Genomic DNA, 19,379 nt, shown 5'->3' on the forward strand with positions numbered 1-19,379 from the left:
AATATTAAGAACAATGTGAAGAATATCACTTCGTCGACTAGCCAACAGAGGTCTATAGTTACTCATGCCATTTCTCGCAAGTGCTTGATTACATGTGTAATTGTTTATATAGAACTTCTTTCTAACATCTTTCCAGGCGTCTAAGGTAGGCTCCCACTACATTACCTTACTGATGAGTCCAGTAGTGGAAGCCGGGACGAAACGCCAACTCGTGATATTCTTCACAATCTCAGCTTCTCTGAGTTTAAATTATTAATTTAATATTAAATTTTAATATATGTCTTTCAACATATTATTAAGATCTAATATGATGCTATAGGCATCAAAAATTGGTTAAATTGATTCTCAATTTAACTAAGTGATATTACTGTGATAGTGAATATGCGTCAAGGCTGAAAATCTATCAGCGTCGCGGGGGGGGGGACTACATACACAGTATATAAAATTCATATAATAAAATAAACATTAACATCCAGTTTTCAAGACTCGAATGGCTTTACACTTTCTGTTGATTTTATAACTTACGTATCTCGTATCTCAGACATGTTATTCCCCATGCACTGCTCGCCTTGTTGATACTTTCAACAATGGAAACATTTAGTCCTTCTCTTTCCCTGAATACTTTATCTAAAGATATTTTTCCTAACTCAGATCTCATGGTAGTTTGGGCTACCTGAATTACAGCAAACTCAGCATCCTCAACGCCATAGGATGCTAGATAAGGGTCAGTTACCCTTAAATACAAAACCGCATCGATACTTAAAGTCACATTATCTGAAATCAATCACAAAATATTTTATTACGAATACTGTGTTATATAAATATTATGAATGTATGTGTATAATATTCTTAAAGTTGTATCAGACAGCATACCTACCTGATGTAACTGCACTTTGTTGTGGTACATCTATCGCTAATTCCTTCAAAACTTGCACGTACTTAACTCTGTCAATGACAGGAAGCAAAATGTTCAAACCTGGATCTAAAATTTTATGAAACTTCCCCATTCGTTCTACGATCCATGCCTAAGTAAAACGCTTTCCTTTAGACTAGTGATTGTCAAACTAATTTTACACGTAGTTTTACTTCAAATAATTTAACAAATTGTAAATCGAACAAAAGGTAATTTGATTGATCAGAAGCATGTATAAATAAAATGTACGGTAATTGAATATATGTTACAAATATGCTGTCTGTTAAACAATGACAAACCTGTTGTTGAGGAACAAACATTATGACGGTATTTATCGGATTTAACGGTTTATATCGTGAATTTTGTGTCACTGAGCTGAACATTTTATTTCCTACACTCGCAAACACGTGCTCCTGCAACGTGAAATATTTCGTGAAACTTATAAGAATTTAAAATTCTCTCGGAGTCAAGGCTGTGAGATATATTTCACCTTAACAAATCCCAAGTTCTTCGCCAATATCATGGCACTACCAGACACCGTACGTTTATACATCTTTTTATTATACTAATTCTAAGAATATATACGAAGAATATAGTATAAATTGACAGATTTAAAACGTTTTTCGTAGGTTATATGACAAGAATAACGCAATACTAGGAAAATAACCCGGCATCGCCCAACATAGAGTATGACAAAATAGAAGAAGGAAAACTCCAGATATCTTGTCAATCATGTAACTTTTCCCCTAACTTTGCAAACTGAGCATTCGTGAGCAAAGGACGAGCAAACGAATGCATGAAGAAAAAAATCGATTTTTTAATATTAGGGGGCTAGTGTGAAGTTGGCCCCCCAAAACATAATTTTCGTATATCTTTTGAACTAAGGGTGAGCAAACGAAAATTCCAACTAACAATAAGCATTCGTGAGCAAACGACGAGCAAACGAATGCATGAAGAAAAAAAATCGATTTTTTAATATTGGGGGGCCAGCTTCACACGGGTCACGGAAACGCTTGCCGCTCGGCAAAATGTGACACGGTAGCCAATGAACATGTTAGGAGCTGTAAGCTATTGGCTACCGCGTCACATTTTGCCGCGCGGCAAGCGTTTCCGCGTCCAGTGTGCTGGAGCCATTAAGAGAATCCCGCAACTGGAGTATGATGTAAGAAATTAGTCACGTTTAACAGATTCAACTGTATGGTGCGGATCCGTGACTTAAGTTTCCATCGAGGGTTAGATTAGGTGCATCCAGAAGCATGACCGCTTACTAAGCGCTCAATGAGCTTTTTTATCTGATTGGCATATTCCATTAGGTCTAAAAATATAAACCAAACAGGTATACAAGAGCTCACTGAGCGCTCAATGAGCGGTCGTGCTTCTGGATGCACCCATTGGGTCAGAGTTCAAGAACCGACCACAGTCGAGCATTCCTCTCTCATTCGACTGTAAGATAGAAATGCTCGACTGTGGTTGGTCAATTCTTGAACTCTGACCCAATTCTAACCGTCAGTGGAAACTTAGGTCGGTATTCATAGTCGGTTCTTATTTAAAGACTGTCTTAAGTAATGTTTTAAGATGCTAAAGCGGCTCTCTGGCCGGTATTCATAGTCAGTTCTTATATTCAAGACCGTCTTAAGTTCAGTCTTGAGGAGTTACGAACCAATCAGAGGTCGGTATTCATAGTCAGTTCTTATATTCAAGATTGTCTTAAGTTCAGTCTTGAGGAGTTACGAACCAATCAGAGGACCGCTTTAGCATCTTTTTTTTAAGACATACTTAAGACAGTCTTGAAATAAGAACTGACTATGAATACCGGCCTTAGTCCGTGAGACCGTGAGCGCTTACTGCTATTGGATAATCTAAAAGAATACAATAAATAAAAGAATAAAAATTATAATTTTTCAGCAATATATAACATATATAACATTGAAAGTATACATATTCATTTATACAGCATTTGTATAATAAAAAAATCATGAATTTAATAATGTATTGGATCTGGCCAATCGCATCTGCGTTGATAAATATGATTGGTCAATTCCAATGGACCAATCATTGACTAAAATTAATCGGAGTTGATAAAAATTATCCTTACTGTAAAGCCCAAGACACAATGCGTGGGAATAGCGATAGCGATAAGTTTCAACCTATCAAAAATGTGTATTCCGGTGTGTTCGATTTCTGATAAGTTGAAATTTATCGCTATCGCTATTCCCTCGCATTGTGTCTTGGGCTTAATAGGTCCGATCGCGTTGCTAAAAACTCACAAATTTTTTAACTGAAAATGAGATAGCTATATATCTATGCATCGAAGAGAGAGAGAGAGAGAGAAAGCGAATAGGAGTGCAAAGAGTGCAAGCAACGCGAACGGACATATTTGTTTCTACTGATTTATCGAAACGAGCGCCATCTTTCGGAATCCGTCCGAGAAATCCTCGACCCCGACCAACCCCGACGCCAGATGCCCTATTTAACGGCAACGCACGTTCTCTCTTAACGCATTTTCAATAAGAACACTGTGATCGTAACGAGATGTGGTTTTTGAGTGTGTGAAAATAAAAAAAAAAGTGTGATTTTGCCGTGTGACAAGCGAGACTGACGTTGTGGACACGAGCGCCGGCACGCAACGTATCGTCTCGCAGGTGAGAGATCGTTTCGCGCGATATTACGCATTTCGCGATCGTCCGTATTTCGCGCACGTACCATCTATAAGACGTTCGCGGAGCAAAATATGCGCTGTAACGCGTACATATCGACGTGCACGTATACGTGAGCGTACATACGCCCGTCGATGACTAGACGTAACGCCGTGTCGCGCGGAAGCGATAAATATATGCGCCGATTCGATAGACGAAATAGCTGACAGCTCGAACGAGATCGGAAGCTTATGTAAGACGCAGAGGCGGCCCTGCTGTGCCATGCCGCATTTCCGCTGTCGCGATGCGCCGGTTACCATATTGTACTCTTATTGCACGGCTGACGTTTGCCACTCGGCCTCCGCTTCGCGGCTCCGGAGCGTCAGCTTTCTATTCTCTCGAACGTCAAATCTCTCGGGAGTCGAATCACCGACGTTCCAGACGGGAGATGAGGAAAACCTAGAGAGAAAAGAAACAGAGAAATCGTCGATTGGAACGAGAGTGCGAAATATCGGGGACAATAAAGCATTTGTAGGATCCGTTAGTAATCGCTTTTTTTTTTTTTTTTCTTTCGGATTGCCGATTAAATTATTATTCGAGTGCAATCGTTTGTTTTTTGAATTTGTCGTTCATGTGTATATGCAGGTCTGCTCTCTTCATTGAACTTCTCGTGTCTTCCTTGCTTTTCTGTCCAACGAGGAAAAAAGAAAGATGAATAATGTATCGGAAGTGTGTATAGGACGTAATATTTTATATATACTATATTTGTTTATTTTATTCCCGACTATCTGTAGAATATGTATATATAACAGGTCTGTTCACGTTGCTTGCACACACTCCAGGCCGGTATTTATAATCCGTTCTTATTTTAAAATACCGTCATAAATGATGTGTTAAAATATTAATACGGCTCTCTCTGATTGGCCTATGACACCTTAAGTTTGCACTTGAGACAGTCTTAAATATAAGTATCCACTGCGAATACTGGCCTCGGTATTTTCGGGTTTTCTCTTTTCGAGGCTACATCCGAGACTACATCTCAAAACGTCCTTCCTAAGAAAATTGTAAATCTCATTCTTAAAGACAAAAAATTAAGCTTCTGTTCTTCAGACTGGCTATAAATTTTCACTCTTTCTAGAATGAGATCCCATTCTAAAGAGAAGTCGTTTTGGAATGCAAGTCCTGCAGCTCTGTTCGCGTTGCTCGAAATTCTCCAAAATGTTTTCTCTTAAAAAGAGCTAAATACATTTGGACGTTGAAGAGAGAGAGAGAGAGAAAGCAAAGATGCTGAGTGGTAAAAAGTACAAGCAATGCAAACGGATCTCGTTTTGAATGGAAAATTTAGCGATCTCAAGCAGAACGCGGACAAATTTCGGATCTATTCCGCAGAGAGCCGGGGATTGTTTCACTTGGTGAGCCTCGCAGGGCCGCCGCCGCCGCCGTCGCCGCGCCGTGGGTGTGCGAGAGCGCGGAGAAAGTCCCAGGGGCGCGCGTATTCTCGCGTCGTCGGACGTCGCGGAGCCGAGATTTTCATTCTGATTCGCGGTGTGGAGATTAAGCGAATCTTTAATAACACGTGTAATAGAGGGAGAACGCGCGGAGGTTGACCAACCGACGCGGCGCGGCGTAGCGGCGTTCGCCCGGTTCTTCTGATCGCGCCAAGCATCACCGGGAGAGGGAGAGAAAACGTCCGGATACTCGGTCTTTTCCTTTTTGTCCTTTAGGCAGCTGTGTGTCCGGACCTGCTGAGAATAAAAGAGGGCCCGACGTCCGTGTTCTAACCGGTGAAACGGACGCGGTAAATTTTCCGTAGCAACACGCTGACTAGAGAGAAGGAGAGAGACAGAGGTCGTTATTTATTGGGTGTTTTAGAATTGCATCCTTTCGAGTGCTAAAACACTATACACGATTACCGACCAAAATACGTATAAAGAATATTAAGGACCAAATTCACAATGTGAAGAAGTAACAAAAAGTAATTAAAATAAAAACATAAAGAGAGAAAGTATGTATGTATGCCTGCCTTAGGCTTGATTTGCTCCAATTTTCTTATAACCGACGAGCATAAAAGTCGCTCTCGTTTTTCTGCAGTGTCGAAATTCGAACTCGAGCCAACGAGAGATCATATCGGAGTTCATTCGAATTCTCCCCCCACCTCCTGTTGATTTTATATACTTCCCCTTTTACTTCACGCTTCGCGAAATTGACGAGCTTAGATTTCGCGCTAAACGCAATGACCGATACGAATTTATTATTTATTTTTCATTCGTACGTAATTTGCAGTGATTGCGACAAACAGTTGCACGCCGCAGTTTTGTTCGCAGACGATTTCGCGTTTTTCTTCTGCGCCGTCTTGTTCGTCGCGCGTTACGATTAGTACGCGACAGTTTCATAAATTTATTTTTTGCAAATTTTATTAAAAACTTTCATTCAGTTTGTCATTTTACAAATTACGTTTCGGCTCAAATTCGAGCCATCCTCGGCGCAATATTATAAATTATATGAAAACCTTGTTTACTTATGTATAATAATACAATATGAACGTTGTCGTCGCATATTTTTCAGAATCATTTCCATCTCGCTACAATTACAGGAAGAGCAAAGATATTTTATCCATCCTTGGTTACCTTCAACTACCTCCTTAGCCAGATGGAAAGGATTGTATCCATCTTATACTCCATTATATTACAAGATGAAAATAACTTATACACAATTCAGTAATGGTCAAGAATAACAATGTTTTAATGTTTTCCGTTCGTTGATTTTATGTAACAGTCGAATGTAAAAGAAATTTCATATACGTTCGATTGTGTATATACGAAGTGCATACCTAATGGATCTAGCGCGGAGCGTATCTCGCGCATGTGTTACGCCTCGCGTGTATGTACGTATAATACTACGTGGCACGGTCGGAGGGCGCTTGACGGAGCTAATCGATGTTAACTGGTCGAGGAATTGGCCGTTCCTCTCGCTCTCGCGCGACGTAGAGAGCCACGCGAAATACATAGATAGACCGGGCCGGAATGGATAAACAGACACGCGGGCGTGTGGCGAGAAGCGTGTATCGGAAAGAGAAAGAGAGAAAAAAATCAACCTCTATTTCGCGCTCTGGACAGATCTTCTCGAGCAAGTTATAGAAATATATAATACTGCGAATTTAGGAAGTATAAAATTGTATCATGGTAAAAACGTAACTAATACAATGTTAATATAAACAAAAAGAAAACGCTTTTCTTAAAAAGAAAGAGAGAGAGAGAGAGAGAGAGAGAGAGAGAGAGAGAGAGAGAGAGAGAGAAAAGTGGGGGAGGGAGGAAGAGGAAAAAATTACTCATTCGATTACGGACTCCCAGGGCCGTGGCGGCAGCGCGTTGCGAAAATAGTTCGGTTTCTTCCTTTTCGTCGCGAATGAACACGAGAGAGCAGGCTCGCTGGCGTACGCGCGTGCGCATGCGCGCTCGAGAGAGGTTAGGTGGCTCTCGGACGGTACGAGCGCTACCACAATGAAGGGCGAATCGTCGTTTTGGTTCGCTCAGAGGTATAATGCTCTCAGGAGAAATGTTAAATTTATCTTATCGGGCATGCAGAGCTCGCGCCACCACGATAATCGCGACGCGATTATTTTACAGGAAAAAACTGACTACTCCATGGAAGCTTCTCATGGGATGCTCGCTCGTGAACGTTATACATCTGCTTTGAATTTTTGATGTTTCTGGATTATATTAGCGATTTCTAATTAAGGACGTCGATATATAAATCTACTTTATGAAGATTTTATGCCGACGACTTTTACATCAGGAGAGCGATCGCTTTGAAATGAGATGAAAATTACAAAAGTGAATTTATTAGAATACTTATTATAATTTCATTGATTCAGCATCTACTAAAAATTTGCTCACTTTTATATAATTTTTATTTTGTCTCAAGATTGTAATGGCAAAGAAATCGAGGAATAATCCAGTTAATACAAACTAAAATAATAGAGGACATTATTGGAATTTCACTAATAAAAAATATAAATGCAATGTAACAGTATCACATGATGTATGTTACATATAAGAATTACATTATTAAGTACGAAATTATATGTAACATTGGTATCAATGTTATTTTTAGTTGATATCGATTCGAAGGTACCGTTTGATTTCGATGTGATGCTAAATTAAAATATAGACCGTAAATTCTATTTATATTTTATTTGAAATTAAATTATTATTAATATATTCGGCTAACTACGATTTTATTTTTAATCAATGTGATTAGCACTCTCGACGACTGAACGCGTTAGTCGGACAGCTATTCATATTTCGTACTAATTGTAGTTGAAATATATGGACCGAAAGTCGACCAGGAACGAAATACGATGTACCACCGCATAATTGCCTCTGCAATTATAAATAGCTCTTTTTAGATTTCGCTGCTTTGAGATGCAAGCGATACATGTATACGTGCGCGCGAGAAGCAATGGCATATTTACGATCGCGTGCTAAAACGTCGTCATAATTCTGGATAAAAAGAACACTCGGCTTAAATCTTACTACGTTGAAGTGTTTGCGTGATATAATGATATTATGTTATCTTATTATTTTATTTACTCTAATTGACTATTACTTACAAATATTCTCCATCTATTTTACTTCATTAATATCGTTCACTATTTGCTTAGAAATACAAGTCTGTGCCGACAAATTTCTGACGCCTATATCGCCTTTACCAAGGCATTAGAAAACGATAGAGAGGAGAAAATTGAACGTTGCGAAACAGGATGCGCGTCGCATGACAATAATAATTTCCTCGTAAATGGTGACGTGCGAAGGGCCGCGGTGATTTTTTTTTTTCAAACAATACGGAACTATGTTGGAAATAGACAGAGAGCGAGATTCTGAAGCACGCGGAAGAATAGGGCAGCAGAGAAACGACAGTAGACACACTCGCGCTTTCACTAAAATCGCTTTCGCGAATCGCAAAACTTGTCGCAAACTCCGTCTGTACGCGCAAAAGAAAAATATCACGCGTACGTTTCCCACGCTAATTCCGAAAATTGTTTTACAGCGAGGGCCATTCACGCGCGTTTCAAATCTGTCGTACGGTAGCCTTATAATTTTATGCGGGGAAAGTTTCTCGACTTTAACTGCAGTGAGGTGTTAAACATGTATACCGCCTGCATACTTGAAAGGTCTTTAAAAATAACATTGTCTCATGGATGGGAACGTTTATTGTGTGTTCACTATACGATCGCGTGAATTTCTGATTGCGCATCACCGACGTTGCAGAATTACAGTAATACATTAGTAGTATTATAGGCTTATCGTGTATAATATAATAAAGTGAATACAAATTAGTAAAGTTTTTTTTATAATTTCTTTATTATTCGTTGACGTATTGTTACGTTTTTTTATGAAATTTATAATTGTAATAATCGAGTACATTACAACGAAAATCAAGTAGAATGCTTTAAACAAGATACTTATCTTCTGTAATTTTTTATTTACCGGTAGCTATTAATATTTAAATCTCTATTATTTTTGTAAGATAATAACAGCTGACGTTATGCTGACGCTTTTTGTTGATTCTACTATGCAACAAGTTGATATTTGTTTTTGTTACAATATGCTATACTTACATCTAACGCGAACTATACCGTATTTACCTACAAGGGAGGCATAAATAACGGGAGGACTAATAGTTCTGCAATTAATAGACGTTTGTTATTAATATCAAAGAAAAAAATCAAAATAAAAAATTAAAATCGATTCACATTTTTTCTTTAACGACTTCCGGCACACATCCGGATATCTTACAATCGAATTTCCGCTGGAGAATAATACAACTTCAAGGCAATTTCAGGTTCGTACGAGGAATCATTAGCTCGCGCGCACGATCGTGAGACATGAAGATTGCAACACCGCCTTCTACAGTGACTTTCGGAACGCTCAAAAATCGCGAGGATGACCGTGCAACTTTCGAACGTTTCGCGAAAAGAAAAGAGAAAAAATATATAAATATATAGATTAACATTCATAGGACGTTTTCCATTTAATCAATTTAATGACACAAGCTAACACGAGCATCATTCTATCTTTCTCAATATTCAGAGAGTAACAAAGATAAAACGACACTTGCTCCATGAAATGGAAAAAAAAAAAATACCCATGGTCGGTTCTTATTTTAAGATCGTCCTAAAGTAATATTTTAAGATGCTAACGAGGCTCCCTGATTGGTTCATGACATCTTATAAGACTATACGGTCTTAAATATAAAAATCGACTGTAAATACTGGCCATAAATATCGCGATGCTCCGATTTCATCATAGTTTTCCCAGCTCTAACGTCTAATACAAGGTGAATATTTGCTCCATGGGCATTTTTTTTTTTTGGTGAGATACACGATTTCTGCGGCGACAACGAGTTCCCGCGAACATGTTGGAGTCGTGATTTTCTGCGCGAGCGGGTTTTAAGTGCGTCCGCGCGCACCATAGCGAGGTATACTATACAGAGCAGTTTCGTAATAAATATACATATATACCTGGGATAAAATAGAGTTGGAGGAGAGAGAGCGAGAGAGAGAGAAAGAGAAAAAGCCGACCTTGCCCCGCAACCAGCCGTCCGGCGTCCGCTTGTTGCCAAGCTGCGTGCATATAGCGGAGCGAACGTAAACCGGTGCGGCATGGCACACGCGCGCACGCGTTTGTGCATGTGCAGCGTGAATGTGGACGAGTATCTAGGGATGCTGACGATGCATCGTGCGTGTCGCGCGCATCCAGGGATGCTTCGGCAGGTATCGATATTTCGTCCGTTGCGCGGCGGTGCCATTAAGTGTCCTGAAAAACATTGCCGAAGAAGAAGCGTTTAGTCTCGAATAGAGACGACGCGACGTCGACATTTTTTTTTGTGTCATATATCAGTTAGGTATATTGATTCGTGTCTATTAATTAGATGGCTATTTTCTTGATTACTATAGACCCAGGTATTTATCGTAATGTTTATCGTAACTTCTTCACGATTCTTGCGATAGCCAATTAGAAACGTCAGTGTGTATTATAACGCTTCTGATTGGCTGTCGCAAGGATCGAAAGGCATTTACGATAGACGTTACGATAGATGTAGATAGGCCTTAAAAAATTTCGATGTCGCAAAGTGTATTCACGTTCGAATGCAAACATTTTTTTGATAGCGATAAAATTTTGGTACTTTTGCTTCGATTTTTTAATGCACTTTTAGAGAAAAATGTTGTGGCAATTATATGTAATACAAAGGTTATATATTGTATACAAATTTTATACGTAAATTTAATATGTATATATATAGTTGAATAAATTATTTTACAGTTGCACAATAATTACAAGTTTATTCAACTATGTACATTAATTCTACGTATAAAATTTGTGCGGGTATTATTTTTATAGTTACCACTATCTTTTTTTTTTGCTATCAACATGTTATTGCGTTGTGAAAACCGATGACAAGCTCAAGCTGTTATCTTCACACATCTCTGATACTTCAATAAAAAATTCTTAATTTTCATTCAGATAAATTCTGAGAATTATGGAAGTACAGATATCAGTATTAAGCCTATTCTGTCAGCGTAGTTGTAAGAGGTTGTAGTTGTACAGCCGAAATATGAAAAGAATATTCGACCATGATTGGTCAATTCTTACAACTATTTACAACTATTACGCAATTGTAGAATGAGCTTTAGAGATACGAAACTTTAAGAGAACCAACGCGTTTCAACATCGAGCGCAATGTAGTACAAAATTGCCTGGGAATATATACGCTCCCTTTTCGGTGATGATGAAGCGGAATGCAAACCGATTTCCCGTGCAATTTTCACGTAACTTCGACGTGCAGCTCCGAACGTACGGCCTTGTATTGAACATTCCTTTCCTCATTCCTCGATGAGGAATATTCTTTCTCATCGTGCGATATCTAATTTCGTTCGTGCTTATTGGATGATAATTAAGATTATTGGATACTCGCACCAATGTTGCTTTTTAACTGTCAGCGTTACTCCACTTTTCCAATACCGTCGTATTAGCAAGCACTTGTTAATGCGTCTTAATGCGCGTTTTCATATATACGTATTATATTACATGTATATTTGTATGTATATTAGACTGTCGAGGAAAAAAATTTTTTTTTTAATCAGTGTTTCAGCTCGAAAACTTCCATTTTATGCCGAAAAATCCCCCCTTTTTTTTTGTCAAAATATATGTTAAGATTTAGAGATCGCTAGACCCGCGAAAAAAAAGTTAATATATTCGAAATAAAAGTCTTATAAGTTCTTTATAAAGATTTCATCAAAATTCATCTAAAAAGAATTTATAAAGTCTTTATATAACCTTATAAATAAATGCATATTATATTTTTAATATAGTTTATATTATCAACTTATTTAAGTTTAATAAGTCCTTATTAAATTTTATTAAAGTCCAATTTATATAATTTAATTAAATCTTAATAAGTTTTAAATAAGTTGTATTAATATGTTTTAATAAGTTGAATTAATAACTTAATATGGATCATTATATGGTCCATAGGGTATATCCAAATTAAATCTATATAAGGTTTTAATAAAAGCACATTTATTGGAATCGTTATTAAGTATATTATATTAAATTTTAATAAAATTTATATTTAATTATATTAAATCTATATATATTTTTTTTCGCGGGGATTTTTAAATCAAATTTTTGATTTTCTTTAATATATGTTCAACCTGGTACGAAAATGGCTTAATCCTAATTTTAAACTGTATGTTTTGTTGGTCGCTGAACGCGATGCAATAATTTATTTAGCTCTACGATAATGCCTTAAGAAATACAGTCCGATTAACATGAAAAAATTACTTCAAGTTCAAGGTCGATTTCCACGCGTTCAAATTAATTATTACGCACTTCAAATTGTAGGTCTGTTCATCCAGAACAAGATCCAGTTGGAAAAATTCCAACTGGAATTGACAATAAAGTAGTTCTTTTTATGTAAAAAACTTTCAGCTTTCTAAAAAAAATATTTATTTTAATGTTAGAGAGACTCGTGAAGAAAAACACGTTTCTTTAGAAAATTCATGATTTTCAGTGCTTTTTCAAAATTTAAATCAATCAAGACTATTTTTTATTAAAAAGTTGAGAATTATTTTACATAAAAGGCTTCTATTACTTTCATGTTTTTTAAAATATTTACTACGAGGTAAAAAAATCCAATGAAATTGATGTTTTTAAAATATCGAAAAATTGCAATTAGTACGGCTAGACGGTTCGCTTTAAGGAAAAATAAAAAAATACGGGTCGTTGTATTTCCCTAAATAATTTTCACGGTATATACATAAATAATATCGGAGACTATAGGGCAAAATGTCATGTCGATTTTCGAAAGAATCACCCATATATATATATACATGTATATATGTATATATATATGTACATTCATTTATGTGCATAGTCGACGGATTGATTCTGGCGTGTCATTTCGGAACGCTCGGAAATAAAAATAAACCCGTTACGTAACAAGCGGAGACACCCGTTAAAACATCGTTTATTATGTTTACCGTCTCTATACATCAGGATATATATATACGATTGCGCCGAGAGTAATCTATTAGCGATGGTATCAGTGCAGGATGCACACGGCCCGTTGCAATGAAAATCGATTTTCTTACGCCTCTATTTATCTCGATAATACGCATTTACGTTAGATAGACAATATCAGGACACGCCGGCTATTTTCTCATTCGATAATACTTAGTGAAGCGGAAGATATTAATCGATTCAGTCGCTAATTATTTGTCATTATTATGTCACGCGTTTTTCATCGATAGCAGATCGTGTGTGTTTTTTTATTTCCCATTTTATTCTTATCTCTCGCGTACTGTATTGAATATCGCGCCTGTGTTTTAAATAGAATTTCTGTTAAATTAATATACCTAGGATCGTAAATATCCTAACGCGAGAACTTGAGTACGTATCCTGGCATATATCTACTGTTAAATTATCAAATTATTATAAATTATATATCAATTTGAGATTTTTTAAATTATTTCTAAAGGATATAATTGTTCTTATTCAATTTATCGTTAATTTAATTAAAACAATATAGAGTTAAACAATTCAATTTAAAAAAATATTAAATTTGACTTAAATTTAATATATTATCCATTATATATATATTATATTTGAGACTTACTATTTACAGAAATGGATGGATTAATTACATTTTGACATACATGGAAATTAAAAATAAAAGATTATTTAAGGAATGGGATTGTGCTCTTTGCTTTCTGTAACAGTGGCATTATTGCTCGTTTGACGCAGGAGGCACTAAGACAAGTGCATATCTAAACAATATATATTTGGAATTTTTAGTTCTGTAATAATTTTTATCATAGAATAATTTTTTGTAATAATAATGCAATTGAGATGCATTGATGCATTATTTTTTAACCAGAAATTCTGAATTGCAGTTCTCTATCGTTTGCCGGGAAAAAAGTATCGTGAGCGTTAGTTTTAGCTTTTGTTATCGGTTGCAGAGTACATGCACGGTTGAAGTTCTCGTCGACACCGAACGTCTCTTATTGATCGTCCACGGTGCCTGCGGAAGTTGGCTCGAAAACTTTGTTTCGCAAATGAAACCCGTCTCTGGATAGACGCGACGACAAACGCGATTACAACATTTTTATATCCCTGAATATTTCCGTTTAGCTTGTATATCACAGAATTAATTTACACACAGAAACATACATACTGTACGCAAATAATACGTAATAATAATTAGACTCGCTATTCACATCTAACAGACCATCATTAATCTGATATCAATTGGAAAATTCTAACATGTACAGTTTATGTATTCGATAAAATGTAACAAACGACATAGAAGAATTTAATTTTGATAACTGTTTAACGATGATTTGACGACTTGGCGACTATACCTATACATTATCTTTATAATATTACGAAGTTCTACCAATTATATTTTTCACACTGAAGAGCACTCAATAGTATTAGGGATGAAATGTCTGTATCTATAATTTTTTAATACATGTATTACTACACACGAAGAACTAGTTAACTCATATTGTGGCATTTCCTTATTGTATCATTTTACTTGTGAGTTTATCTGTGGATCCTTATATTGTATCTCAATTTTATATTGTAATAATAGTCTCAAGTATTTATACAAATTTATAGCTCATCACAAGTATTAAATTTATTCAAAATATATTCCAAATCCTAGTAAGTTTAATACTTCAATCAAGATTATTAAATTAATTAATCAAAGAAACGACTTTATATAATAAACAAATTCGACTACTTCTTTGTTTAATTTTATAATACATTTTAAAAGAAAATAAATTTTTGCTTTGAATAAACATGAGTTTTTAAACATTTATAATAAGTACATTTTAAGATTAAACTTTAAAGGAAAAGTGTATTGGAGTTGTCATTTTTCTTAACAATATAATGTTTTTTTGGGCGTGTAAGGTTATATATTAGAGTTCCTAAACTTAATTATGGTCTATAATTTTCTTGATTATTATCTCGTAACTTAATTATTATTGCGAATTTTTTGTTTTCCGTTTCTGTTTTGTCGATTATAACACGTTAATGGTAGATGAGATCACGAAGTAGTTACATGTGTATATAATTATATATAGATATCTCTTGGTGATTATGTGACATCGTCGATACATATCTTAATACATATCTCTGCTGCTGTATGTTTTTATGATTTGCGTAATTTGTGATCGTGAATAGTTAAACTGATGCAACAATGATAATCATAGCGTAATTCAAATATGGCATATCCATTAAAAATAGTAATCTCAGTTTTGTTCTCGATTAAAATTTATTAATTATTTTTCTTGATTAAAATTAATTATTTTTAATTAAAAGTTATTGTATTTATTATTAAATTTCAAAGTAAGAACAGAAGCTGCTAAGAATTAAATGTAAAATCCTTACTGAAATTGCGACAGATTCGTGGAAAAGAGATATGGTATAAAAACTTTAGTAAGAGTTTTATAATGGCTCAATTCTCCTCTCTCTCTCTCTCTCTCTCTCTCTCTCTCTCTCTCTCTCTCTCTCTCTCTCGAAGTTTATATTATTTTATTTATTATTCTGAAATATTACACAGAATACGAACATAATCTGTTTGAAATGAAATAATCTTTTATATATCCAAAAAATATAATGTTTCGAAAAAAAAAACTTCACCTAAATATAGTTACATTAAAAAAAATCTGTTCATAATAACACAGATAAAAAATTTTTTTATCCAGAGATTAAATCATGGTATTTTTATGTATTTTAATGCTCTGAAACCGAATCCGATGTTAAAATTGCTTCATCACGTTGTAATTCTTTTTTTTATCGACAGAAAATAGCTCGATTTTCCAATATTTTATCCTAACGCTTGTATATTAACTTCATGAGCTTGCATATTATCGTTGAACTTACTTTCTCTCTTTTACCTCAGATTGTATATTAAAAATCAGGTCATAAATGATTCTAAAAATACTGAAAAATCGATCTGTGTATTTTCCGTCAATAAAAAAAATTATGACATTACATCGCAATTTAAACATTGAATTTGATTTCAAAATACATAAGAATATCATGGTCGAATTTCCGCGGATCAAATATTACATTTTATTTTGTGTGCCTGTGTAGTGCAGTGTAATCAAGATGAAATAAAGCAATAATCAGGTCTAGATTGTGATTACTAAAATTTTAGTGAAACAGTGTCAACCAAATATTTGGTAACTAAAGGCTAATTTATAAATACTATATTTCGTTTTTTTAATTATTATCAAACAATTGATTGTTATTATTGTTATATTTGGCATTTACTAAACATTGCGCCCAATAATGCTAAACAAAATACATTTGATACTTATTACCATCATGCTTTCTTTCAAAGTACCAATTGATGCGTTACGATTAATCGCGCGTATATTTTATGAAATATTCTAATTATACATTGCAGCATTCACGTACTTTTGTACCGTTGGTTGCCAAGTTTATTCGACAAACGTGATATCTCATTTGCGATTGGGTGCCATTATTCATGACAATTCGATACAGAGAGACATCACATTGTTCGCTGATCCGGCAAAATCGCTGCATCTGATCACGAGCGCGCCCACTGATGACCTTCCCCACTAACGTAATCGAATTAGCATGGCTACAATTAGCGTCATCGCGCGAATTAACTACCGCACGCGAATCGTGTTTCACTGCGCGAAAATTTATCTCGCTTTCCATGCAAATCACATTTATCCGCTTTTAATTCCGGACGAATAATCTTTCAAAGAGTTTTGTAATTGGCATGGTTATACGTTTCTATAGCTAAAAAGTTATATCGGAATTCGAGATTTGGAAGAATCCTTGTATGGCAAGTAGACAATTCCGCGAGTCAACAGCGCCAAAGTTTGATTGTTAAACATCGTTTTACTTCTCTCGATGATCTTGAAGCTTAAATAATATTTTCGCAAATATATGGTGTGCAGGGAGAAAAATAGCAATAATTTCTGTTAATAAATTATGTATTTTTATGTATTTCGCACAATAAAGAAATACGAGCGACTTAGAAGCCAAATAATTATTAGATAAGAGGATAAATGGAGACAAAGCATCAAACAGGTATTCGAGCGAGGTTCCCTGCAGTGCATTTTCGTAAATGATAACGCGCGATATTACGTATAGACACTCTAAGAATAATTATTAACGAGTTTTACAATATAAAGAGGCTAACGAGTTCTTTCGAGCTGATAATAATTCCTTCGTGTCCCGATAAAAAAGACTTTGCCAACTCGCCGTACCGTTTGCCCTACTAGACGCTCTTTTTTTCCACGTGAAGGGACAGTATCAATCCTCGTCTTTCTCTCTTATCGGCACGTCCTTCGGCACGGAAGGAGTGAACTTTTATTACGGCGGCCTCATTTGGCAAACGGCGTTATTTTAATCAGCATTTAAGGGAATCCTATAAAGTTGTCTGTTTTTTATATACATATAAAGTAATTGTCTAACTGTTTTTACAATTTAAAAAATTCTTTTTTATAATTAAAACATAAACAATAATATAGTCCAAATCCGTTTATTTTGTATTAAAAACGAAAAAATTTGTATGCGAAAATTACTAGTATTTTTCAAAATCTAGCGTCGACTTGTAACAATATTTGATGTTTTATACAGAGTATCTGTAATAAGATCAAATATGTGGAAAGAGATACAATATTAAATTATAATATTATTTAAAATATTACATTGAAAAAGTATTGTTTAAATATATAATCTATAAAACGTTTTATTTAAAATTATATTAACGCAAAAGAAGAATAACATAATAAGATTTTTACTTTTTATATCTTGAACTTTCTTAAAATAAAAAATATTTTTGGAATATTAAAATTATGATTAAGCACACTGAAAGAAAAGATTGCCGTAATTTAAATGGTAAAAATGCTATGTCACATATTTAGTTACTCCTTTTTTTTCGGTACATTTCAGAAACATAAAAATTATATAACATTTACTATAAATATTTCTAACAAATCGTGTTTCAAGGCATAGATCCGCCGGTGAATATGAAAGATTAGTTGGAAAATTTGTACATATTTGTGCGTGCGATACTGATGTAGTAGTATGTCAATAATACATAAATAAATTGTATGTATAGGTTATGCTGAAAGACGACTTTAAGATCTAATAGCGAGAAAGACTTTCCTTCGCGATCGAGAGACCGCAAGTTTCTTCGCCAAGTTGCGATCTCTCGTCGGGCTTCCGGTATCGCGCAAAAATGTGTGCCACGCGACTAATATCCGTCAAGAGATGCGCACGTAAGTGCCACTTTTGCGATACGTTAGCACTAATTTCAACGACCGTAGCGTTTCGCGATCGGCAAAATATTTCCTTGAAGATCGGTTAGGCAACTATGGTGGCGACTCCGTGTACATTTGATAACGAGAGATAAAATTACTTCTTCCAGCGCGAAGTGGAGAGATAACAGGGAAGAAAGAATTTATCCGGGTCGTTAATTTTGTCACGGGGATGCGGATCCGTGCAAATTAGCCTCGTCAGTGATTCGGATCCGATTGTAATGGTTACGCGTACTCTATTATTACGCTATCTTTAGGATGTATTCAAAATAGCGACGACTCGCAGTAGAAGGGCAGACGTGCGCCAGAGAGAACAGCGCGCTTCACTCGTCGTCGCATGTATTTACATATACATGCACCCTACGTGCACTCGCGCACACGTCAGCGGTTCTCATCTCTCGCCAGTTTCCCGTTCGAAACGACGCAGTTTCGTGACGATCGTAAACGAGCGAATCATCGAGCGTCTCCTTCGGAGCGCTACAAACTTTGAGAATCTCAATGAAGTCGATATACGTATAATTTTTTCCTCGTCTTTACGAGATTCGTAATCTGATGGCATGAAGTTAAGGGAGGGAACACTATGTGTCTTCAAATTAATGGCGCAAAAATACATCGTCGAATTGGACTGTTTACGAGTGTTTTTTTGCATAGCTGAACTGAGTCGAATTCAATAGTGAATTCCGGTCACTTGTAATATTATATTAGATATTAAAATATACTGAGAGTTGAGCGATACATAAAATTAGCAAAGTTAAATGTAAAAGCATATAAATATTTTAAATTGTCAAATGTAATATAATAATATCTCATTATTTAACAGAATATACATGTATATTATTGATTACTATATTTCGACCGTCTGACAAAATTATTTTCTGATCTGTGTCTAGCTAAATTTTAGATACTGCAGCAAAATCGTTCCTTTCGAACATACTAATATACATCCTCTCGACAATCT

At 35.5% G+C, this 19,379-nt stretch overlaps 2 protein-coding genes across 5 annotated transcripts in view; one reads left to right on the forward strand and one right to left on the reverse strand.

Moving 5' to 3' along the window:
- The window catches only part of Stoml2 (stomatin like 2), a 3,052-nt gene extending 1,469 nt beyond the window's left edge, over positions 1–1,583 (reverse strand). Inside the window, exons 1-4 of the mRNA XM_018545803.1 lie at positions 1,404–1,583; positions 1,213–1,326; positions 878–1,025; positions 526–774 (exon numbers count right to left, since the gene is read on the reverse strand). Coding sequence (XP_018401305.1) covers positions 526–774; positions 878–1,025; positions 1,213–1,326; positions 1,404–1,466 — 574 coding nt within the window. The 5' untranslated portion in view covers positions 1,467–1,583. The remainder of the gene's footprint in view (positions 1–525; positions 775–877; positions 1,026–1,212; positions 1,327–1,403) is intronic.
- A 1,763-nt stretch (positions 1,584–3,346) lies between these two features.
- gw (trinucleotide repeat containing adaptor protein gawky) overlaps positions 3,347–19,379 on the forward strand; it is a 38,172-nt gene continuing 22,139 nt past the window's right edge. For all 4 annotated transcript variants that reach the window (XM_018545822.1, XM_018545824.1, XM_018545826.1 and 1 more), the window contains exon 1: positions 3,347–3,555. The gene's annotated coding sequence lies outside the window, so the exon portion shown is untranslated. The remainder of the gene's footprint in view (positions 3,556–19,379) is intronic.

The sequence above is a fragment of the Cyphomyrmex costatus genome, unplaced genomic scaffold (genome assembly GCF_001594065.2).
Source record: "Cyphomyrmex costatus isolate MS0001 unplaced genomic scaffold, Ccosl1.0 scaffold502, whole genome shotgun sequence".
Taxonomy (NCBI): Eukaryota; Metazoa; Arthropoda; class Insecta; order Hymenoptera; family Formicidae; genus Cyphomyrmex; species Cyphomyrmex costatus.